Source organism: Mya arenaria, chromosome 9 (assembly GCF_026914265.1).
Source record: "Mya arenaria isolate MELC-2E11 chromosome 9, ASM2691426v1".
Taxonomy (NCBI): Eukaryota; Metazoa; Mollusca; class Bivalvia; order Myida; family Myidae; genus Mya; species Mya arenaria.
This window is the reverse complement of record NC_069130.1, coordinates 6,801,582-6,828,723: the sequence shown is the minus strand read 5'-3', so window position 1 is coordinate 6,828,723 and position 27,142 is coordinate 6,801,582. Positions and strand designations below refer to the sequence as shown.

General features: G+C 35.9%; 2 protein-coding genes across 2 annotated transcripts; one reads left to right on the top strand and one right to left on the bottom strand.

The window, feature by feature from the left end:
* Nucleotides 1-1,452: 1,452 nt before the first annotated feature.
* LOC128202702 (succinate dehydrogenase [ubiquinone] iron-sulfur subunit, mitochondrial-like) lies at nt 1,453-12,423 on the bottom strand. The gene is made up of 9 exons (XM_052903771.1): nt 12,303-12,423; nt 11,226-11,294; nt 9,478-9,536; nt 7,390-7,533; nt 6,361-6,436; nt 6,029-6,151; nt 3,831-3,940; nt 2,919-3,033; nt 1,453-2,261 (listed from the first exon to the last, which is right to left on the bottom strand). The coding sequence occupies exons 1-9, from the start codon at nt 12,363-12,365 to the stop codon at nt 2,163-2,165; spliced, it is 858 nt and encodes a 285-aa protein (XP_052759731.1). The 5' UTR covers nt 12,366-12,423; the 3' UTR covers nt 1,453-2,162.
* A 1,773-nt stretch (nt 12,424-14,196) lies between these two features.
* On the top strand, nt 14,197-23,320 carry LOC128202701 (uncharacterized). Its single transcript, XM_052903770.1, has 4 exons — nt 14,197-14,689; nt 19,901-20,126; nt 21,028-21,107; nt 22,228-23,320. Exons 1-4 carry the CDS (start codon nt 14,476-14,478, stop codon nt 22,884-22,886), a joined length of 1,179 nt encoding a protein of 392 aa, XP_052759730.1. The 5' UTR covers nt 14,197-14,475; the 3' UTR covers nt 22,887-23,320.
* The last annotated feature ends 3,822 nt before the right edge of the window (nt 23,321-27,142 follow it).

The following is a 27,142-nucleotide window of genomic DNA, read 5'->3' as shown; positions in this document are numbered from 1 at the left end:
AACTAACAAAAATGAACAACTTGAGGAGAGGCTTTAAATTCAGGATCACTATTTTTGTTGAAAAATATTTAATAAGTTGTCGGGAAGTATTGAATAATTTGTCAGGCAATGTTAAATAATTTGGTGGAAAATATTGAGTAATTTGCCGGACATAGATGATAATTTGGAGGGAAATATGAAAAGCTTGGGCATATTGCAAAGTATGCCGGAAAATATTTCCAAATGATGAGATAAAAAAACAATGTGATCGGTGGAAACACAACAATTTTCCAAATGATGAGATAAAAAAACAGTGTGATCTGTGGAAATAAGACGTCGATTCATTTAGGACGTCAGTGATGCCGGATTTGAAAGACATAAGATTTATTCGAAGCGGGAAATGTTTTCCAAGGGTATAATTTACTTGATGAAAGTCTTAATTAAATTGATAAAAGACCATACATTTCACTCGATAACTATTGCGGACAGCTAGTATTACGCGTGTGTTTTATTTTAATATGCCTTTGTTAAACAGAGACTGGCTAAGTTAATTTATTCAGTTTTCATCAGCAATTGAACATGTTCATATAATTAAAATGAGAGAAAAGTGATGGATGTGAGTGATGTGATACTCGTGTCCGTATTCAAGTATAAGTTTTGCTTTTTCACAATGATCCCCAAGTTATATGCCAAAAAACCATCAAAATGTCAAGAAAAAGAGCCATAACTTAGCACTTATTGGGTGCAGAAAAACACAAATCCCAGGTGCAGAACTTCACATGCTGGTTAACACTCCTGTGAAATTTTAAGGCTCATGCACATTTCGAGATATGCCTCATACCAGCTCACATCAACAAATCTAGACTTGTTTTGAGGTATTTGTCGATTTTTGCAATTCTGGTGTCCAATTCTTTTAAGGCTCATGCATTTTTGGAGATATATGCAACGCAATTTTTCATGCTCTATAGACTGTGTTAATGTAAATCAAGGGTCACAAGTCTAAACATAATTGGTGCAGCCACACACAAAACCCGAGATACACAACTCCTGATGCTGGTTAACATTCCTGTAAAATAACATCACTCTGGCTGATATTATGTTGGAGCTACGCAGAGACAAGGATTGTAGACAGACGGACATAATACTCTCCATTCAGTCAAAGGGCATACAGGAGACGAAGCTCAAGAGGAGACATAATGACTTCAATATGATATTTGGTCACCAAAATTTTAAGTTTAACATTATTGTTTATAGAATCAGCTGACACTCCTACAGTCGATTGTATAAATCTTGGATAAGTTGTCCACATGTTATCTTTGGTTTGCTCGTTTAAATGATTTGATTGGTTAGTTGTTATTATTGAATAATTTTGACCAATCAATGAACATTTTTGCAAACTGGCCAAACCAACAAATCAACCAGTTGTATACATGCTGAAGGATAACATGAATACTAGCTAATAACAATTCATGATACTCTTACTAAAACTTTATTTTCTTTACAATTAACGGTTACATGCCGATGTCTGATAACATTTAATGTCTCGTAGATCAGAATAACAGGTAATTTACATTTACATGTATTTAACATTATATGTTTTTACAATTTGGAGCTGTTCAAGATGTTTGTTTTTTTTCATTTACAGCTTAAAAGTACATTTATTCAGGTGTTCAACACATAATAACTCGTATGGTCGCCCACAAGGAATTGTCAAATTGTCAAGCAAAGCCAATTATTGATAAACTTATCTGAATATAAGCAAAAGTTAAAATTTGACAAGAACACATATAATGGAAATTAGAGCTAGTTCCTATCTTTAACAAATGTGAATACAATAATACATAAAAAGATACTTTATAAAAGCACAGAAACTAACAGGATTTTTTGTAAAACACAACAATAAAGTCAAATCATTTTATGTCAAATAATTCTAGGCTTCGCAATTCCAGCTTGTTTTTTACACTAGTCAGGAAAAAATTAAAATAAGAATTAGCAATAAATACATTCTTTAAAGCCTAATCCAAGACAGGCTGTGGAATAACGTTTTTTGTAAAAAAGTTTGAACTCAAATGACTTTTTATTAAAAGGAAATCCAATCAATCGATGATGTCTTAAATTTAATGTTTGTTCGGTCACTGCATGCCAGCTAGTGGCAATTATCTTCTTTATCAGTACACTAGGAGTTAGTGCGCTTCGGCATTCACCTTGGCCTGAGCCTTGTTAGCGTCGTAAAGGGCCATCAGCTTCTTCATCTCACCAATAGCCAGACCGGGGTTCAGTCCCTTTAAAAACAAATTTTATGTATGAAATCAAAGGTAGAAAGTCAATAATTCAGTTTTTTTTAAGATGCAGCACTATTAATCCCAAATAAGATTTAACACATTTACTACAATCGTTTTAATACTTGAGTATACCAAAAAGGATGAACAAATGTCGAAAACAATGGTGCTTATGAAGGATACCGAGTTTAATTTGAAAGAAAGGTGCAGAAAACATGGTATTTCTGACTTATGAGACGATGGTAGATTGCAGTAAATCTTTGAGCATTCACCATTTAATATTTTATCGTATTATAAAATAAACAGTTATAATCTTGTTATCAGTAATAAATATTTTTCATAAACGCATTATTAAGTAAGTATTTGATGGTTTATCACTCAAAATTTATGTTTGTTATACATGTGTATGTATTGATTTTGAATAATAGTGTCACTTTAATTAAATCAAGGGTCAGACCTTCATCAAAATCAAGGGTTCTGTCTTTTTTGTGAAAAAGGTTGCTGTTTCATACATGTAGTGCATGCTTCAACTAAATCAGCTCAAAATGTATATATTCATTTAATGATGTGACAGCAAAAGTTTAAATCATTTTTGCCATTTCTCATTTATCTAATGATATAAAGCACAGTGGCTTTACATAAATCATGTGTACAACTCACCTTGGGGCAAGTCTTAGTGCAGTTCATGATGGTGTGACAACGGTACACGGAGTAGCTGTCCTCCATCATAGCCAGGCGCTCATCAGTATAATCGTCACGGGAATCAACCATCCACCTTTTAAGTAGATAATATATTGACAAATTTTTTCACTTAGCTTACATTTCACAATGGTGCAAATTTTGATAGTGAGTTATTAAGTCAATATTTTTTTATGTTTTTAATCAGCTTAACATAGGCATAGCTGTCCTGTGTCGTTTTGTTAATATTATCACTGTAAATATTAACTTTTTTTGTCATAAAAAAAGGTCCATAACTTTCAAATCTTGAGATAGCTGATGTACATTCATGTGAATTTTAGATGACCCCATGTTTTTCTTGGTACCATTTGAAAGGAGTTAATGTGTACAAAAAACCATGTCAAAGCTATACAGGAAAATGTATTGCAAATATTTTTCTAGGCATTGGAAGATTGCATAATAGGCTGTTTCAAGATCAATTGAATTAAAGAACAAAAATCAAAACTGCAATAACTATTTTCATAATGGTTTTATGTCATTTTTTTCCCATGTAAGCAATCAGCAAGCAATTATGCCCTTTCAAATGGTAACAAATTATTTTTTAAGTCATCAAATATTTAAAACGGATCGATCAAATGTCATGTTTATTCCTACATGGGATACCCTCACTCCTGAAATATAAGCATGTCATGGCTTGCTCTAGGCTTTGGTGTGTATAATCATAAACATGAGTGCAATTTTTGACAAATTCCGAGCTACATGTCTGTAAAATATCTGATTATTTTTCTTAATACTATCCCATGGCAACCTACACTTGACATGACATTACCATCCACCTGAACGCTCACTTTGAAACAGTGACAAACTCAATGCAAAAAAACAATTTACACCCACCTGTAAGCCTGCATGAGGACGGCAGGTCCAAGGTACTTGTCAGAGTTCCACCAGTAGCTGGGGCACGATGTCGAACAGCAAGCACACAGGATACACTCGTACAGGCCATCCTGCGGGGAACAATATAAAAATGTAGATATTCTGATATAAGCTTGAAAAACGCTCATTTTTCAAGTAAGAAGCCCTTTGTACTCCCATTAATACATAATTGCATTTGTGAGTAGTACAGAATGTGTTACAAGTCCTTACATGCCCACCAGAGTCAACAAAATATGACTAAAATTCAATCAATCTGATATGTCACCTGTCAGGAAGTAATGTTTTATAAATTCAGATGTTTCCATATAATAAATTAAATACTTTTTTGTAAATATCACTTAAAATCAATAAATGCATGAAAAATTGATAAGTAAAACAGTAAAAGTTGAAATATAGTTGTATTTCCTTTGCATGGCCATGGGATATCATTGCAACATGCTTCTGTTGTCATTCTTTAATGCCGTCCAGGCTTCATTTTTTCATGGTGTTAGCCTGACTCGGGGCAATAAAAAAAGAACACTAGACGGCATTTTAGAATGACAACATGGTTCCGATGTCATTGCTACGGATTTTAAGTGACATTGGTCAAGTTTTGACAAATACCGGCACATGAGCCTTAACTTGAATAGTGTGATCTGTTTATTGAAAACAAGTGGATATTATCCCCATTACCATTGTTACACCATTTGATAAAGATTCGATAAGAAATGACCATGAGAGGACACTCAAAGTGAATTTGGTCATTTCTTAACAATGTAAGGGCCATTACTCCTGAGTGAATAGTTAGAAACGGCTGCTGATAAATCTTGGTAGATATTACGCACATAAACAATGCAACCCGTTCTCAAGATTGACAAATAACTTGTCTAAGAAATGCTCGCGTTTGAGAGCTGTCAAAAGTAAAGTGACATTGGTAAAATTTGTCTCATCAAGGACCTTAACTCCAGAGTCAATAATGATCTGAATGCTAATGAAAATCAGATATTATTCCAATATTTCAACCAGGATTGGTAAAAATTTAATAACAAATGCAGAAGTTAATGAGCTGAGTCGAAAGTGTGATGCTGTGAACTAAGAAGTCGCTGATGGACAACATGAAGCAGGTGACATAAAAAGTATGATGATATTGAGCAGAATTACATCAAGTATTGGTATATTTTGGGGATTCCTCAAAGTATAATGCCCAGGGCTCGACATTAACGGTGGTCCGATGGTCCGGGACCACCAGATTCATGGTCCGGACCAGTAGAAACCAGTTCTGGCTAGTCCGACTGGACCAGTGAAATTTCCAAGAAGAAATAATTTAATCAGAAATGTTAAGCACGATCCCTGACTAAATCTGACAATATGTATAATCCAACAAATAAATGCAGTGCAAGCAGCGTTTGTTGTTTTTATTTACATTCCCTTGCGCATGCGTTACATCTGCGACCGGAAGTAAACAGCACAGAACAGTTTACGATAGCTGTGAAATCATCGGAATTAGGTCAATCTTTATTACGATGTAAAATTCCAATAACTTATTTTAGCAAATCATTTCGTCCATATTTATAGCATTGAATTTGGTTTTTAAGTATTTATCGTATGCATAGTAAATTAAAGCCATTTGCTAATGTGATTGACAAATTTTAATGTACATTCAAGTCAGATATGTACTATATATCTTTTATTGCTGCCTGATAATCCAACGTATATTCTAGTCAATCCTCATACTATTGTTTCATTGTTGTAATGTTAACCAGTTAAAGTTTTATATTAAAATTAAAAGCTCACTATTATTTTCATCATGTGTGTATATAATAAACCTTCACAGGCAAAGAATTAAAATCATATCATCAAAAAGTATCAATTTGGTCAGGACCAGTGGATATTAGGTCAGGACCAGTAGAAAATATATCTACTAGTCCGAATGGACCAGTGGATTTAAAAGTTAACGTCGAGCCCTGATGCCACACAAATGCACAGCCAGGAGTAAATCCTTTTATTATATCAGAGGAGGGGCATCAAATATAACGCTTGAAGGTTTCTTTTAGTAGCTGATTATACGTTTTAGAACACTTACACTTCTATACACCTTTAAAATTAAAGTATGGCTTGTAACCTAACAGAGGCTGGTGACCTATACGAACTCACACACACATAAACACACAGTAACCCACCAGTTTTGCCCGGTCCGGCACACTCTGCAGGTAAGATTCCTTTCCAATATCTTCCTCTGTTATTCCCTTCTTTTTCAGGTAGGGCTCAATACTTTCGTACTGGGCATAGAAGTTTGCCATGTCCTGGAAAGTAAATAAACATGTTTGATGGAAAGAGTTAAGTTTTCTATTACATTTGACTCTGGGTGTACTTGTCTTACACTACATAAGGGACAATGATTTACTCACGGTTATATGAATTAAACATTTATGGCAAAGTTTCAGTTTCTTCATGACAACAATTCTGGCTGCATATATAATAAGCACCATTTATTCGATAATTATAGTCTTACCGGGACCAGATCCTTGATCACGTACATATGGGGTAGAGGGTACACCTTCAGAGTGGAGCTATTGTCATTGATCTTGCTGTAATATGGAAAATGTGGTTAAATAATTTTGCTTTAGCCTGTTAAAGGATAAATTCAAATATTTTATAATATAAGCTAATACATGCTTACAACATGTCAGAGAGACAATTTCGTGATTTTGTCAAGTCTCTAGTGTCCTGGATAATGCCTATGTTAAATGGCAAAATCATATATTGAATAATATTACTAATCATTGGCTTGAACTGCATACATGTTTGTATTATGTTGAATGAACCAAATGTTGTACCTAATTTAATTGATAATATACTATACTAAGATTTGAGTGCAGGACAAAAAACTATGAAACAAGTACAAAGTTCATGAGAGAACAAATTATCATATCGACCAATGAAGAATTTCAAATCAATACCTAGTGTGTGTCACGAATTGAGTACAAAGTTAAACTTGCAAAATCAAATGCAGCTTTTGTCTAAATTGACCAATTAAGTTTTAAAGTGACACTCCCAAGTCTTATTCAAAATCAATACATACACATGTATATCAACCATAAATATTGACTGATAAACCTTTACTTCTTACTAAATAATGCATTTATGGAAAATTTTAATAACTGATAACAAGATTGTAACTGTGTATTTAACAGCGGAAAGCGCAAAAATATTAAATTAATGACTGGTGAATGCTAAAAGATTTACTGTGGTCTGCTGTAGTCATATAGCTTAGAAATACCGTGTTTCATGTTCATTTCTTTCAAATTAAACTCGATATCCTTCATAAGAACCATTGTTTTCGACTCTTATTCATCATTTTTGGAAAATTAAATCAATATTAATAATTGTGATCAATCTTATTTGGGAGTTGGAGTTCATCTTCAAGTTTTGAATTACAGTTGTTATAACAACTAAAAACAATCAAATAGAAAGCCCAATTGTTTGATATGTGCATTAGCAACTACTAGCATTAAGATCCAAAGAAACTTATCCCACTTACCACAGACAGGCAAGTGTGTTTTCTCCACCAATGTTCATTGAACACGAACCACAGATTCCCTCTCGACACGACCTTCGGAAGGTCAAGGTCGGGTCCACTGTGTCCTTGATCTTGATCAATGCATCCAGTACCATTGGACCACACCTAGATGAAGTGATAAAGGATATGATAATACCACAACATTTAAGGCTAGCTGTCTACTTATAAACCACAGGGGGAAGAAGAACAAGACCAGTACGGATAAAAAATTCGTCCAAATCATCATTGATCATCGAAAAGTCAAGCCATTTTGGCCATTTTTTAAATCAAATTGAAAACAGTTCGTAAAATAGTAACAAGGAGGTTAGAAACAATATCAAGCTCCATCATAATATTAACTAGTAAACTTAACAATGAATAAATGTGAATTGAATTATGCTCTGTTGTTGTATATTTAAGAGTAACTTCATTCATATCTAGAAGTTTTAAGCTGAATATATTATCAAATAATTTATATTGTTTTTGTAGTTTGTTTTGGATAAAAACGTCACAGAGCTATACTCAATTATTGCCATTGCAATTTTTATTATTAACAACCTAAGTAAAAACAATCACTTTTGGACTATAACTAAACAAGAGATGTTTGTCAAACATTATGCCCCCTGAGCGCCAAGTTGCCAGAAATATTTGGACAATTGAATGAAATATGCATGGACTGAAATGACAGCTGATTTGTATATAAGAAAATAAAATATGGACAATCAGAAAACCTTTTTTCAGCTTACAGTCACACTGACCTTGACCTTTGACCCACTGACCTCAAAATCAATAGGGTTCATCTGCTGGTCATGACCAATAAGCCTACCTAGTATGAGGTCCCTGGGTCAAAGCGTTCTCAAGTTATTGATCGGAAACCGTTTTTCATGTTAAGGTCACACTGACCTTGACCTTTGACCTCAAAATCAATAGGGTTCATCTGCTGGTCATGACCAATACACCTACCAAGTATGAGGTTCCTGGGTCAAAGCGTTCTCAAGTTATTGATCGGAAACCGTTTTTCATGTAAAGGTCACACTGACCTTGACCTTTGACCCACTGACCTCAAAATCAATAAGGTTCATCTGCTGGTCATGACCAATAAGCCTACCTAGTATGAGGTCCCTGGGTCAAAGCGTTCTCAAGTTATTGATCGGAAACCGTTTTTCATGTTAAGGTCACACTGACCTTGACCTTTGACCCACTGACCTCAAAATCAATAGGGTTCATCTGCTGGTCATGACCAATACACCTACCAAGTATGAGGTTCCTGGGTCAAAGCGTTCTCAAGTTATTGATCGGAAACCGTTTTTCATGTAAAGGTCACACTGACCTTGACCTTTGACCCACTGACCTCAAAATCAATAGGGTTCATCTGCTGGTGATGACCAATACACATACCAAGTATGAGGTCCCTCGGTCAAAGCGTTCTCAAGTTATTGATCGGAAACCATTTGGTATTCCGACCGACCGACCGACAGACCGACCGACCGACCGACATGTGCAAAACAATATACCCCACTTTTTTCAAAAGGGGGCATAAAAATTATACTCATTGTTTTATCTCTAAAACCATTATTAATGAAAAAAGTTTTTTTATGAAGAATAATCACTGTTTAATATCCTAATATTTGCCCGTTTTCTTCCTTCTTACTTGTCAATGTAGGAATTTATAAGCAGAAACTACATTCAGCATATTTAAAAGGTACAAGTTGAATCTAAAATTTGAGATTGCTGGAATCGTATAAGACTAAATGCTTATAAATACAATAGGAGCCCCAGATACAGGAAACACATTCTTCATGTAAGACAGAGACAACACTCCGAATTGTTAGTATTCACAGTCATCAAAATAAGATTTTTGGATGAACAAGTCTGAATTCTTACAGTACTATTTGGAAAATAAATTGCAACAAGCCTGGCTAAATGCAATTTAGATTTTAACCCACCCTTTCACCAGTGAAGGGCACGTAGGCTTGTGTTGATGAAGAACACTGTAATCGGAGTGATTTCTTTGTAATAAAAGTTGTCAACATTGAGAACTCAAGATAATACCGTAGTTATAATACATACTGGTTAAGGTCCACCTCATAGGTCTGCTGTCTGGGCTTATCCCCGGGCTTGTCCGGGTCCTGAAGCAGTTACAGTTTAAATTAGAAAAAGGATCCATTTATCACCTTCTTGTCATCAGTGATATTTATCAATCCACACTGTGGCTTACTAAAGTAGCGAAATGATAAGTAAAAGAAATATGCCAACAGCAGGGAGCTGTTACCTTTATACACATGACAAAACATTGAACACTCAGTTCATTTAAAAATGCAAACATTTTAGGGTACCAAAGTGTATTTTATTTTGGTTCTTATCAAATCAGTTCTGCCAAAACAATTCATGAATAAACACATATAGCAAAATACAAAATCACCTTTGCACTAGGATTTTCAGATGGTTGTTCAAACTGGTAAGTTTTGTTCATTTTTTTCTGTTTAGGAAAGTATTTAAGTTGATTTGGCTGATTAAACAAGGTTGTTAAGGTTAAAGCTCATGCAGAAATGGGTTAATTTTCCAATTTGATTTTATCAGTTTGTAAATTTTCTGACTAATAGGCAAAAAATATATTTGGTTAAAAAAGGAAATTTCATTTTATCAATTCATGTTGAAACTTTACTTACAATCTTAACATTGTGTTAGTAATCCTTCAAATTATCAACTTTCAAAGCTTGGCACAAGATTCTCTTAAATATTTGTGTGTGAATTTCAAATTCTTTCAACTCAATATGGCACCCTAACACAACTTGCTGACAAGAAAAACTCAACTTTGTTAATTACTTTATTCCAGTTATTAAATCATAATTAGGGCAAGCAGTCACGGCCCAGTCAACACCTCGCTAATTATTGCAGAATTTTATTGCTTTCACGGATAAACAATGACATCCTTTAACTGTTATGTCTCTTATTAGCAAACAATTTTAATATTTAGCTCAACAGCCTTGTTGTTGCGTAATTATCGTGTTAGTTTTAAATATGCAAATCGTAGAATTTTATGTTGTCGGAAAGTCACGTGAAATGCAAATTTCGTAATGACGTTTACGCGCTAAAAATAGACTTGCTTTCGGTTTTGTCGCAATTTGTAATTTCTATAAATGCAGCATTCTAAGAGTTCAAAAAGTGTCAAAAAGAATAACAGAAATCAAATAAATAGGATTAAACCCCATTTGATAAGGCTTCTAATATGTTGGCTGGAGTAAAGAGTAGGTAGACAAATTTCTATTAGGAAAGTTATGGCCCTAGTTTGACAATGTATATTTCTGAGTTTCCATTTATTTTAAATTTATCTCATAATTTCACAAATGTATTCTTTTATTATATGCAGGCATTAGACTGAAATCCACATATTGATGTTTATGTCACATTTTTTGCAATATTTTTTTATTTATATACTAGTCCATATACAATGAATTTTGTCAACAGAATAACAATTTGCTATTAATATCTTGTGCTTCATGTACAACAAAATGTTATGATTTGCACGACAATGTGCTAATTAAATGCAATTTAAGGCTCTTAAAATGCTTAAACCCCATGAGCTTCAAGGGGCTTCGCCCCCTTGGCCCCCACAAGGGCGCTGCCCTGGACCCGTAAGGGGGCCTATCGCGGCCCCCTTAACCCCCCGCGAAAAAGTGGCGACAACTTTTTAGAACCCAGGGGGAACCCTGAAATGTACTGGAGCTTTCTTCATGAAGTGAAAGTAATTCTGCACTGTGAAGAATTGACTTTTCCTACATTAGCATTGTAAGGTTGTTGTTTTCATGCCAACTTACAAATCTGTAGATGGAGAATTTCTTCATTCTTGCGGGCTGGGTGGCTGCAGCTGTCTGAGCACATCTTGCCTGCAATACAGAGTATTTCTTAAAGCAGAATGCTCATAACTTGTAATAATAATAATAATAATAATAATAATAACTTTATTTAAAGAAGGTAACACATTAAGACATAGGCATCATATTATAAACAAACATAACACACGACTTATTTACAATGTGGCCTTCTGAAAGAAACATACACACGCACACACACATAAATGCTAAGAATGAAAACGCAAGCAATAAATCTATGTTATTTCAAAAGGGTATGTATTAAAATGTTATACCAAAACATAAAGAAACATGAATATAATACATTAATAATAACATCAATGCCGAACAATACATCAATTTGTACCTAAAGGTTAACAAATCGTATCATTAAAATTTATTAACTGAGTAAGTAGGACAGTCACACATGTATTTTACACCTTACTCGAGATATATATAATGTAAAAACAATAGTCATGGAATTATGCATACAATTCTTACAACAGTTTTTGCAATTGATTATGTAAAAAGAACTTCTTGCAGCAGGCTTTAAATGACTTTTCCGTGTTCAATATCTTCCACATCTCCTTCATAAATAAGGAAAATAAAGTAAACTTGTTAATCTATTCAATATCAATGCTTTCAGCTTCATTATGCAAGTCTAAGAAAACAAATGTTATGCAAGTGTTATTGAACTCTACATGTATGACTTTCTTTTGTTGTGATTATACAACACAGTCCCACACCAGTTATGTAAGTTTACCATAAAACCATCTTAAACAGTAATAAACTGAGAATTTTTATTGAAACCAAACTTAAGTATCAAGACTAAGTAAAAACATTAACTCAAAACGATGTTTTACTTATAATATTAATAAAATATAAAAGCAGATATTTGACAGATCAAGTGACCTTGACCTTTAATAAAAAAATAACACAGCAAGGTTATCAAGAATTTAGTATAAAATTAGCCGACTATGACACAAAAACTGTCAATATCTGACTTCTTTAAATACATTAGATATATAAAGATGTAAAATATACCTGGACAAGTTGCATTAAAGCCGATTTCGGCTGCAAAAGTTTAACAAGGTCTCTGGCTGGCATCGTTCGTCTTCCTACGACAACAAGCGAAATAATCCGAATGATACCCGTAGTTGTCAAAACGGCCAAGCACGCAAACGGTCTTACTATTCCCCGTACATTGTCCGTATGTGTGAAAGAATCGTATACGTATACCACTCTGCTGCATACATAATTATAAACAGCTGCGTGGCGTGCATATACACAGCGCAGGTTTAATTCTTATATAAAAATCGCATACCGAGCTCTAAGGTATCCAGTAATAATATTAAATATCTTAAGATTATAATTCTTACGATTAAGTATTAGTTACAATTTACTCATGGTTATTTATAACACAGGAACATATATTTTCCTTTATTAATTGTAATCGATAATGAGAATGGCTGGGCGTGACCCATGATAAGGGTGGTATAACCACACAATCTGCTCCTGTGTTATGTCCTGTACTAAGACCAATCACAATCCTACTCCAAGCTGCTTTAGCAGCATACTGTATAATTGTCACAAAGAGTCTTTATAAACGACCCGCTCCCTAAAAATACTCAATTGAATAGTTATGTAGATAAATTAAAAAGAAAAACACATAGTAAATACACACATTTCAGACTATTTGTAATTTAAATTTCTCGGAAGAAGTTCCCCTAACGTCTAAAGCCTATTGTTCCTTTGGAGGGGCGCATGCCAAACACAAGGATTACCCATACAACGTCAAATCCTTGATCCACCTCATATATGAGATACATGTATATAGGTCACAATTCCCAGTCACATTGAGATAACTCGAAGATAAAAATGTTAAAACTTTATCATTTTGTGAAGAACTCGAATGACTGAATTACTTTTTAACATAAAACGCAAATAAATTATTAAGATACTAAGTTTACGAGATTTGTAACCAATCGATATTAGGTGGGGTTTTTTATCTAAATTCTAACTATTTTATATAACAAATCAGTTATTTGTGAACTTGTATGTACACTATAATACAAAAAATGAGTACGCATGTTCTTTTCATTTTCAATATTAAGAAGAATAACGTTTATTCAATAAATCGCGGGTTAAGTGCAAGAGAGTTTTGATTTGACAGAAATTAAAGGCCGGAGTTACAAAAGACTTGCGCTAAGCTATCGAAATATTCATTATTTTACAATATTGGCAGTTATTAGTTTTTGAACAGGAACTTAAATTCATTATCATAAGATTAACAAGGGTGACACATGCAAAATACTGTTTATTTTTTTACAAATAATTAAATATTCATGTCATTCCGTATATAGCTATCACACATTAAATACCACGATAATTTTCATAGTTCACGCGCAATTGATGAGGATGGTCTGATGGTCTTTCTAGGGAAAGGATGTCAAAATGTCCGTCAATTAAGCCGCATACTTGTCAAAAGAAATATACAGCAAACCCTGATACAAAGACGGCGAGTATGTTACTGGTGCATTAATTTTTGATAGCAGAATGTGGGCATACTTTGAATAGTTAACTTTATCATGTCATACGCCCATTTAAAATATAACATGAACATAGCTTTAATCTGTTTTCACTAATAAGTATTTAAAATCTTTCATACAAGTAAATTTCTTGACCTAACGGTCGCGTTTTATTTACAAATACATCCATACGTTCTTGAATTTCGTAATGAAATTGGGGCTTATGTAATGGAAACGTATATCATTATGGCGCATTATCTAAAAAAATCTCAATTTTATCCATTAGTGGTTAAATAAAAAACAACAACGACAAAAAATTATATGAGTATACCAATTCACAAATATAACATTGCGTCTCTTAACAAGGGTTTAGATCTTGACAGTATGATTTAGTCTTACAATTGAGAATGTTACCTATGTATACATTGGTTGTCACTTTGACAACGCACAGCTGTCATTCAAAACGCACGTCTCCCAGTTTAATTGTTATCATGTCCTTACGTTCGAACGTAAACGTCACGGGCGGATATCTGGTTAGTAACGACTAAACTTTCATGCAAAAGGATACACTTGTAAAATAGAATTTATAGTGCTGTTATATTGGTATCATAGCTCGGTCTTTTTGTACAGTCGGTACTACCCTTTTCAGGATTTAATGACGTTTTATAGACTGTAACACAAAAGAAACAATGGAAAGGATTATATACCAGTTGTTTGTGGTGCTGCTGTTCGCGTGCTACATAAATTCTCGACCTAACGGGTCCCCGAAGAATTCTTGTTTTTACATGACGCCCCGCCATATTCACCCCCACACTTACCGGAAAGTTTTCCCGACGAAGGCGATGGGCCTTTATAACATTACAACTTCCGCCGACGTCTTCCGACCGGATAGACCAATTCGAGGTAAAAGGGGTACTAGATTTTGGATATTCAAATATGTTCATTCATTATTACTGTTTTGGAAATTTGAAACATTTGAAGGGGTTTTCAGCATTGAATGATCTTGGCTTTAAAAATGAAGTGAATTCTGAATTATTATAATTTACATCAAAGAAAGTCGACTGCCATCATCACGCATTGTATTATTTTAAAGAATCAATATATTGAATAATCTCAGCGTTAATTAATGAAACGAACCACATGTAAAGGAAAATGCCAGATGCAAAAAATGAACGCAAATATAATAATAGTGTAAAATAGCACCAATAAATAGTTGCCATACGCCTTATGCTCAAAACAAAAATACGAGAAAAACAAAATTCTTTTAAGCATCATCATCATCATAATCATCATCGTCATCGTCGTCGTCGTCATTATTATCGTCGTCGTCGTCATAATTATATTATTATCATTTTCATCATCATCATCATCATCATCATCATCATCATCATCATCATCATCATCATCATCATCATCATCATCATCATCATCATCATCATCAACAACAACAACATCAACAGCAGCACCATCCCACCACCACCACCACCACCACCACCACTTAAGTAATATCAGATCAATTTACTTGATTAAAGAAATGTCAAATATTTCATGAGCTTATGCAGATTTAAGAAATTTACATGTTTTCTCATCTAATTAATGCTTCTATATCTGTATCTTCCTGTATTTTGCAACTCAAATATGCATGGATACTAACGAGAGTGGGCCTTAACGTTTTAACAATGTTTTGACGGACGGGATGATATGTTTATGACATGTTGATGTCTTAATGTCCCATCAAAGAACATTCTAGTATACCCTGTTTCGTAATGAAATGTCATGAAATCTACAATGTAATTAATATCACATCAATTATATCCTAATATACACTTGGCTTCTATATATCGTCCACTTTAATCAAATTGAGAAATCATTTATGCATTGTCACGAATCTTTATGCGAGAGGGCCGTAACTGATGTTGGCCAAACTCGTGGTCCAATCCCCTTGCATGATGTTTGATATTTTTTTATAATGCTGGTTTCAAATAATGTGTTAAACTTTGTAATGATACTGTTACTGGTGCCCCACAAAAGGTCGAGGTCGGGTTTGGCTCTTTAAGATCCTTAGTGTCTTACAAAAAATCAAGGTCAGGTTTGGCTCCTTATAACCCCTAGTGCTTCACAAAAGGTCAAGATCGGATGTGGCTCCTTATGACCCTTGGTGCCTCACAAAAGGTCAAGGTCGGGTTTGGCTTTTTTAAGATCCCTAGTGTCTTACAAAAGGTCAAGGTCGGGATTGACTTTTTATGGTCCCTGATGCCACAAAAAAGGTCAGGGTCGCGTTTGGCTCTTTGAACCTTTCCTGTAAATGCCTTGTCATCATTTACTTAATGCGTTCATTCAATATCAGCCTCGGTAGAAATTTAAAGGCATGTTCGGATTCGTTATTACTTGAGATTGGTTCTTCTTAAACGGTACTTAAGGTTTTGTTGTCTAAAGTTAATATGCACATGTACTATGAAGAAAACAGTATTGCAGTCCACATACATGACAGCCCACATGTTTGTTTAAGGTTTATTGGGCTTATAAATGCAAGCAGAATGGTTTTATCCATAGGGGGCAGTATCGTTCAGTGATCGTGATTTTTGTTTTCCAATATAATTATATGCATAATAATTTACTGCCCTGCCACTTGTGCGTAATTTAACAATCTACCCCATCATGGAATATGCACGAAGCTCTGGACGTATTTGAAACTTCTGTGGTTTTCTTCACATATGTTGCAGAACAAGTTTGAGATGATGGAGAAAATAATGAGGGTTATTTGTATATATCAAAACAAGGTGTCAGAGTCTGTTTTCACCCCATGTTCATTTTTTTTAAATATTTTAATGGGGTAAGCCGAACTGTTTGTTAAAAATACTACTTAAAAGTTGGAAACAGTAGATTATTCCTTGAAAGTTGTCCAAAGCAAAAACAGGTTTGTGCCAATTAATGTTGCTTAACTACTTGACCATTTCATGAAATTGGACAAGAGGTGAAAACAGTCTGGGATACTTTATTTTAATATAATTATATAACTATATATACATTTATGACAAAGAAGAAGTCCACAGTCACTGACTGCTACTGCCGCCTGTGTTATTATGGAACCAAACACACGATATAATGCCTATTATATCAATGCACGTCATCTACACAGTATCATCATTTTAGGAAATAAACTTTCGCTTAAACAATCGACATATTGTACGGTTACCATTTTCTTCCCTATTCAATGCAAATACATGTAACCACAAGTTTATTAATAAGAGTTTTATAACCCCAGTGCTCACTTAACATACACGTTTTTGTTATAAATGAATATTTGACAGTGGATAATTGACTGAATTGTTCATGAAATGACAGCACTATGACAGGTTTGGTGAATTATGGCGTGTTACTATTGTTAAAACCAGCCTACTACAGCTAGAGATCTTGACAAAAAACAAACGTCAAATAAAGTATGTCTATATTATTGAGTGACGTGCATGCATTTCATTTACTAAGGTTTTACTGTTTTAGCATTATATATATAAAAAACAACAGTTAATCATTTCACCAATGGGTAACAATACAAGCTCGTATTTCAATAAGTATAGTGCACTTATTGGGTCATGCCCTCCCAATCCCGACTTTTGGTAAGTGATATGGAGGCAAATTAACAGTGTGTGTATACCACGAGATAAAATGCGTCATAAATGCTACGTCGAAAAGCAACATTTTGCTTTGAATGAAGACATAAATCAAAGATAAAATTTCTTCACCATTTTAAATGAAACATAGCGCGAAAAACCTTTCCACAAAACGGCCGTCTGACGGAACAATGTCAAAACACTATTTTGGAAACAGGTTCGTCGAAGTGTTTGATGAAACTTCGGTAAGCAGAAATTCAAAATTTGTCAATATTTGGTACGCAGCCCATTAATTATAACACCTGTGTTTAACAAAACCCGCCATTTTGTTGGAAGAGAGTTTCACCAATGCACCTAGGCTAAAGCCGGTTTCTTATTCAATAATCGAAAACATGACGCAGAATGTTAAAGTAGATGGAACAATCAGTGTTATGGTTCTTGCATACAGTCCTAACTTAACATGCATATCTTTATGTGTAGTAGACATTCAATTTCTAAAGTTTAAAATATTTGGATAACAAAAAATATGGAACTCATCACCCTTTTCTTGACTATTACACAATGTACAAAGTGTATTATCTCTTTGAATACTATAATAAAGACCTTTTTATATTGGTAAATTAAAATGCAGACATCTAATTTTACAAAGAACTAAAGCTTAGTTTTTTGGAAAGCATATTAAAATAATTCTCTAATTTCAATTCAGTCTTATAAATTCTGCAATTCAAACACTGACACGTAGATTAGTCAACATGCTGAAATGCAGCGACTTCACTCGGTCGAGCATTAATAAGACATTTGTGTTATTTCGTAGTGATGTGCTTTTAAATAACACATGTTGTTGTAATGCTTTTTTGCTCGCTTCTGGACTGAAGTTGCTTCAATTTATGAGTTAAAACTGTCTCTTTAATTGTTGTTATTTATGACCCACTTACGCAACAAGAAGATTATCCAAATGTTGTCCTGTGTATGTTGTCATGAGTTTAAGTGCCTGTCAATGGTTTTTGCATAACCGGGAGGTGGTGTGGGGACTCATATACACGATATATGGGCCTATAGCAGCGGGTGCTTCTACGCTAGCATAGGCCGGATTGTTTTAAAGGGTATTTGAGCCCTAGAACACCTCCGACCATAGATTTATTTCTCCAGGAGACAACTTGTCTAAATCCACTGGTTGTATATTGATAGGTGCATTACTTTTATCAAATGTGATAGAAAACAAAAATAGGACAATGCATGCATGCAAGCTCAATGTAAGACAACTGGAATGTTACAATTGCTTTTATTTCCTAATTTTACTTTCAACAACAAAGTATAACAGCTGTAATTACACCACTGTATACGTAATGGGCTCATTTGTATAACAGAAATATACATTTTCATAAAATATCTTGTTTTGTAAGAAAACATTAATCAAAGAACAATAGTTTGTTGCTGTGCATCTGTTATGCGTTGTCATAAAATGTTGTTTTTCCCTACAGTTAATACATATTTAATTTGATGTTTAAGAAGGCCAGGGATAAACGAAATGTGTCTGTCTCTTTTACTCCCCATTGCATTCATATCAAATCTTGTAATTCAAAAGATATCAATTAGGAATTTCATTTCATATGTTTTTAATCATGTTTTGATCTTATCCGAAGGAACTATGTTGAGCGATATTAATTTAATCATCCGTCACTATACTAATTCATAGGGTTAATTGCGTTTAAAAATCGGCAAGAAATAACGTAAGCAAACAATCTGGCGCACTTTCCTAGAAAACTACAGTAAACTGTTGTTTTTTTCATATCCATTTAAATATATATATATTGTTCATTTAAGTGTATGGTCGCGATAAACAGTGTGTGTATACCACGTGATAAATTACGTCATATATATGCTACGTCGGAAGGCAATATTTTGATTTGAAAAATGACTTTAAACAAAGATAACTTTACTATTTCTTCACCATTTTAAATGAAACATAGCGCAGTCTATGCCGCTTACGGAACCTTCGGTATTTTACCAGAGTTTGATTGCGAGTTTAGTTTCTTTAAACACGTCGACAAACCTTTTGACAATACGGCCGTTTGACGGAGCACTGTCAAAACATTATTTTGGAAACAGATTTGTCCAAGTGTTTGATGAAACTAATCACCTTATCAAATTTCGGAAATAAAACAAATGCGGGGCGCTTTAAGCGGCATAGACTGCCCTTTGTTTCGTTTAAAATGGTGTTGTTAAAGAAAAGTAATCTTTGATTTAAGTCTTCATTTCAAGCAAAATTTTGCCTTCCGACGTAGCATACATGACGTAATTTATCACGTGGTATACACACACTGGATAATTTTCACCTTGTAAACACCAACACTAAATTGTTCACAAGTGTTATATAGCTCTTGGTGCTCACCCGGCGAAATAAATTGCAATCTCATACTGAAACAAACAATTACCCTCTATTCTATAATTGTTGGGTGTTTAATTTTTATGCTACAGCACCTTTCTCAAAATTGTTTTTTAGTTACACTATGGGGACCACCCTTCAAGGGTTTCATGATGGTGGCGGCTGAAGAGGGGTCCAAGGACTGGCCCACAGGGATTTTCTACAGTGATCATGGAGTCGCGAACCGCATGGACTGCCTGTCGCGGGGAGATACAGTCACCCATCTGAACAACTCGTACAAGGACTCCGTGTCTGTCCTGTGGTACGGACCGGAGAGCATGAATTCAGAGCAGATCCAGTTTGTGTAAGTAGAAGGGTATACAGCAAAATTATTCTGGTCTAAATCTAGGACATTTTAGTCGATCTGGATTTGTGGTATTTTTTTGTATATTTTGATTTATAATTAAGGACATGCATTTTCCAAAACGCAACAACAAAAACTAATAATTGGGTGGAAATTCCATTACATTGGCATTTTTGTATGTATAACCTGCTTATCGAAGAACTGTCAGTCGTCGTCGCCTGGTGATATCACTAACATTTGATTAAGGTTATACCATTGTTTCGTTCGAAAACAAATCCGTATAAGGGTAACTAGTACTGTGTTTCGATCCGGGAGGTTGTATTCGACCTGAGTTGATTTTTGCAGATTCGGATTTCACGAGGCGCCAGCCGATTGAAATCAAAATCCACAAAAGTCGAAAACAATACTCCGGATCAAGACACAATACTAATAACCCTATTGTATATACACATTTACATTACTGGTTAAATCACTTAAAGACACATGTTTTCATAATAAATTTAATTTAAAAACAAATGATGTTATTTTGCTATCTGACAATGATACGTTATTGACGTGACGTCAGCAGAGTGGAATACGGCCGTATTGCACTACAGTCGAATACGGACTACCATATTTTGCTATATGTTTTACGTGTGGCTTTAGGCTGGGTATATACTAAAACGAGACTTTGTGAATTGGCGCCCTACTGTATAATTGAATTGTTTGAAAAGTGCGTCTGAACTGAGATAATCTCTTAGTTGTGTACGCAACATACAACACAATGCTAAACCATTTTGGTTTACTTTTACGATTTACAGGTCGTAGTGTTTTGTTGTATCATATGCTTTCCAGTGGTTTATAGAGATTTATCAGTGAAATTAAAATGATATGTATCGATATGTTTTGTGTTTCTTTTCAGGGCTACAGTGGTGGTTAACCTGACCATCTACTACACCAACATTCGATCAGGGTTCATCCGACTCGACCCTTCCTTACATGGTACAGTTTGTTTTCAGTCCTAGAGGTTTTAGATATACCGGAAAATCACTTCGTGAATATAAACATCGCATAAGATTGTTTTAACTTAATTTGTAAGATACATGTTTACTTTATCGGCAAATATAGACGACTCATATGCCTCTACACGCCATTTCAGAATACTATTTTAATGGATAATGAAACTTAATTTAAATCGAACGATTTAGATGAGAAGATTCAGAACAAGGTTCATCAATAAAAATATAAACGTTCACCTCACACTATTGAGCGTCATGACGTTGGCGTCACTAAACAACTTTGCACGCGCAATACGGTGGACTATCTAATAACAACACTTTACATCGTCAACATTGCTCTTAAATCTAAATGTTCGGTATGCAAGAAGAAGTTTCGTTCACATGTTTTGCGGGGCGGATGAAACAATCTGACCCGCGGGCACGCTACTTGGCCGGTAACTCGGCAAGCCTCGTAATCGGCTTCCACACGTGACCTCGGGTCGGATTTTTCTATCCGCCCCGCAAACATGTGAACGATACTTATAACACAACTATCTATAACTATCAAAATATGGTCAATTGTCAATCTCGGGATTCCTTTGAAAGGTCAGTGAAAATTTAGTAAGAAATCAAGGTTTCTCAAGGCACAAGTATATTCAATGGGCAAATAAATAAACAGGCTTTATGATCTAGCCTGAAATGACAATTCTCCTAAAAACAAGTTGATCCGAACATTGACTATTTCATAACTTCCGTACCTTTACCTAACGTTTATTTCATAAAGGCAACATGCATTGAATTTTATTTTGCTTTTTATCAATTAGGAAATATCCGTTTACGTTTCAACGTGCACCATGCTACTATGGGGCGGGCTCATACACCCGCACAGAATCCATACATCTGGCCAATTAAATGGTAGCCTAAAATCACACTCTTTATGATGTGCCAGACATTTACGAGACCTCGTGTCATTCAATTTCTTATAATTTCTGCAAAATATAGTTTGTGACCACACGTTATATGGAATACAGATTGGCGTAATGGTAAATAAACTCCATTCTCATTAGTCAAAGTGCATGCACTAGTTGTAAATGAAATTCAATAACAATGTCTGTCTGTTTCAGCTGCTACGGGGGTGGGTGCTGATGGAGGGGCCGTTGTGGCTGTAACAATTGATCCCTGGCTGCAAGGTTCCGTTACCCAGGCGCCAACAAACTGGTGGAACCGAGGAGGCACCGGAAACTCGTGGGGCAGTGGGGCCAACAACGTATTAAACGGCTGGGGCGCAAATGCTGCGGGCACAAATGGCGGACTTGGAGGCGGGGGAAGTGGTGGCTGGAATCAGGGAAGAGGTACTGGAACAGGGCAGCAGGCGTCCTCGTGGGGCGCCGCTGGTGGTGGTGGCGACTGGCAGTACAGGGGCCAGGGCTCATTGACGAGCAGCCACATGGCAAATCCACAGCCTACACAACGTAACCCTAATGGCGGCAGTCTTCAGTGGGCGGATGTTAACAATGGTGCCGGATGGACAGCCGGACAAGACAGTTGGGGCGGCACCCCGATGGAGGGACCTAACCCAAACGGGCAACCAGTCTGGCATTGGAGCTCGGGTCAGATAACATCACCGAAACCAAAAGGCGCTCAGGCCGTCGGTGCTGAACAAGCTACCGGAACTGGAACAGGAACCGGAACTGGATCGCAGTGGTCAGTGAGCGCTCTTATGGAGCTTATCGGAAGACTGAGTGGAGCTGCGGGTACTGGTGGTCAGACTCCTGCTGTTTAAACAGGACCATCTACATACATATATTTTATGTATTATATATATATATATATATATATATCATATTGAACATTAGGTGGCAATTTTGTTAAAACTCTTGCTAAGTGTACCATTCTGTTACTGGAAAACAACATGTGTCACTTTTAAGAATGCAGCACGAATGCTTTGCTCACGTTGTTCGAGGTGATTTATAAGTAGCATGCAGCTAAGATTTCACATGTATTTATTCTACACAAATATTTGATTTACAGTGCATGAACACAAAAGTTTTGTATACATAATGGATATTAACGATAATATGTATGACAATGTCTGTTTTAAAAGTATATTTTCAAATTAACATTTTAAACTTAAAGTTAAGAAATTTGCACTTTTTTATTTATATGTCCTGCAATGAATATGTGCAAAAAATGTTGTCGTTGATGATTAAAAATCAAAGATAACAACTAGTTTAAGAAACGAATTCTAAAGTTACATGCATTTAAAATGCTCACAGCCATTACGGTCCTCAAAGTCATTATGGCCCTCGCGGCATATTAAGCCCTCCGAGCCATAATGGCCCTTGTGGCATATTCAGTCCCCCAAGCCATCATGGCCCTCGCAGCATATTCAGCCCTCCAAACCATTATGGCCCTCGCGGCATTTTAAGCGCTCGAAGCCATCATGGCCCTCGCGGCATATTAAGCCCCCCCAAGCCATCATGGCCCTCGCGACTTATTAAGACCCCCAAGCCATCATGGCCCTCGCGGCATATTAAGCCCTCCAAGCCATCATAGCCCTCGCGGCATATTAAGCCCTCCAAGCCATCATGGCCCTCGCGGCATATTCAGTCCTTCAAGCCATCATGGCCCTCGAGTCATATTAAACCCTCCAAGCCATTATGACCCTCGCGGCATATTGGTATGGCCCTCGCGGCATATTGCTATGGCACTCTCGGCATATAAAGCCATCCAAGCCATTATGGCCCTCGCGGCATATTCAGCCCTCCAAGCCATCATGGCCCTCGTGGCATATTAAGCCCTCCAAACCATTTTGGCCCTCGCGGTATATTCAGCCCTCCAAGCCATTATGGACCTCGCGGCATATTAAGCCCTCCAAGCCATCATGGCCCTCGCGGCATATTCAGCCCTCCAAGCCATCATGGCCCTCGCGGCATATTCAGCCCTCCGAGCCATCATGGCCCATGCGGAATATTAAGCCCTCTAAGCCATAAAATCCCTCGTGGCATATAAGTCCCTCCAAGCCATTATGGCCCTCGCGGCATATTCAGCCCTCTAAGCCATTACGGCCCTCGCGGCATATTAAGCGCTCCAATCCATTTCTGTGGTGTGTAAGCTTATTTATACTCGGACAAGGCCCAATTGGCGAGTGTTCAGAAAAGATTGTTTGTAACATAAGGTTTTGCAAAGTGCACGCACAGAATGTAACCCTGGTTATAGCTACCCTGTTCTTTAACTTGCATCAGCGTATACCATTGTTTTTTTTAGTGATTCGGTTGGGAATCGATCCTGCGAACCCTTGATAGACATTTAATTGTGTTACCACTAGACCACGGATCCTAGCCATTCACGCCCACAAGCCCTCGAAGGCATTTAAAGTCTCGAAGGCATTTAAAGTCTCGAAGGCATTTAAACCCTCGAAGACTTGGAAACTCTCGAAGGCATTTAAACTCTCGAAGGCATTTAAACCCTCGAAGGCATTTAGACCCTCGAAGGCATTTAAACCATCGAAGATATTTAAACTCTCGAAGGCATTTAAACTCTCGAAGGCATTTAAACTCTCGAAGGCATTTAAACCTTAGAAGGCATTTTAGACCCTCGAAGGCATTTAAACCCTCCAAACCATTTAAACCCTCCAAACCATTTTAGCTATCAATGGTATACATTTATTATCAACAACAATAAACTTTAACAAACGCGTAATTAAATAAAGTTGAATAAGATGTTGCCCAAGATTTGTGTCCAATTGATGGTAGCTGGAAATGTTATAGATATACATGTCTATTCATATAGAATGAGACTTTAAACATCGACGCTTAATATTGTTATAAGCTACAGAAAACTGCGATCGTGAAACTATGACCTCGAGGGAGCCATAAGGTTTTGTGCATGACTTGTGTATTTGGGACCGGCTATAGTGCTCGACTCCTCGACTTATTTAGGTTTCGATGCAGCGTCAGTATATTTTATATGAAAATAGAAGGAAAAATGTACGGAAAAAGCTCCGACCTCGAGGGACCGCCGGTTCTCGAATGACCGCCTGTACTCACAGATTTTATGTTAGCAAACATTTAGATTAGCTTTGTTGCAATTAAGTTAACTTGTTTACTTACTTTTAGGAACAAACACAAAACAGCAACTGGTAGATACTGATTTATAAAGCAAAATATCAAAACTTATAATTTCAATTTCCAATTGTTGACTAACGCTTTTCGGCAACATGGAGCACTTTGTGACACGTTTGTAAATAATTATGTGCAAAAGAGCACTAATTAGAACATTTGGCGATGCTGAATCATTGTCATATTAAGCATTTGGTTCATATTTCAAACCAAATATTTGTTCCGTTGTCAAACCGTTTTCACAGCGAATAATCCTTTTAAAACCGAGATAAGAGCGACAACATTGTAACAAAACAACAGTCAAAATTACAGGCAACACCTTACAACATCATTAGACAACAACCACCACATTGCAAAAGGACAGCCACAACATTACAAGTCTACAGCCACAACATTACAATACCACAGTCATAGCATTAGTTTAAACAGTATATATTTCAAATTTACTTATACAAGGCATTTTAAAACAACAATACAAATAATAAGGATTGGAAAACAAGTTACTAAAAACTTATGTAAATTCCTTTCCTAATAGCTATTTAGTTCAATAAACTTATAATATGGAAATCCGATCAAGATGCTTGAAATAAGATGTGTGATATATTTGCTTATAAACTGTTATCATTTCTAACACATGTAGCTATACAGTAGGTTTATCATCTCATGCATGAATAACTGTCCCCGACACCGAACACAATCCGAACAAACCCGATCAAGAATCGAATCTCCTTGAACATGATATAAATCTCTGAACACACAGAAATATGTCCATGTTTTGTTCAAAACTTAAGCGATCGTCGCCGAAAAGTAAATTATGAATGGTTCGTGCACAAGAAAAGTCATTGACACATCGCTGTCTCTGGGTCGAGAATAAAGGGAATATCATGAGAAAATGGGAGTCATCTTCAATTGCGGTGAATGTTCATAAAGGGGGGTCAATGATATTCTTTCTGTGAAGATCATGGTTAAGCGAACTACACCCAAGTCTTAGACGACAATGCATGATTTGGTTGCGGTGCGAACCGGCATTGTAAAGTGGAGATGGTTTTGTCGAATGTTTTTTAAAAAAATGTTTAAATGATTGGACTGTTTCCGAGTGTCGTGTTGCAATTGGTAGGGAGTTCCAATCTCTGGCTGTAGCAGGAAGAAATGATGACACATATGACTGGGTGCGACAAACTGGAAAGGGAACGTTTTCTAAGTTTCTATGTGGACATCTGACTGGGTGGGAATCAACGACGATAGATATTCGGGTGTCATGCCTTTGCTCATCAAATAAAAAAAACACAAGCCTATGTTTTTTCCTTATAATTGCAAGGGTGTCCCACTTCAAATCAGTCATAAGACCCTGTATGTTACACAGATTAGTGGCACCGGTAACTATCCTCGCTGCTTCGGTCTGAATTGCCTCGAGTTCACTCAGTAATTTAGCACTACAGTTGTCCCAGACAACGTCCCCATACTCCAAAAGGGGTTTTATGAAGCTTATATGCATTTTTTCAAGGCAGGCACGAGAAAGTATGAAAGGGAACGCATAATACCCAATCTCTTCCAAGTGTTGTCGAGAACGAAAGTGATATGATCTTTACATTTAGCATCATCAGAAAGGCAGAGATCAAGATGTTTGTGAGAACGAACACTTTAAATTGGAGTATTGTGCATAAACAAAGGGGATGAATCCTTCTATTACGTTTCCTAGAGAAAATAATTGATTCTGTTTTGGAAGTATTGAAAGTGACAAGCCATTAAGTTGACCAAGTAGATAGTTTCTGAAGATCAGCATTGATTATAGCAGCTGAAGCTTCAGGTGTCTCGACCACAATGTACAGGCTAGTATCATATGCAAATGAACGAAAGTTAGCTTCAATATCATCATCGATGTCGTTTATATAAATGAGAAAAAGAAGAGGACCGAGAA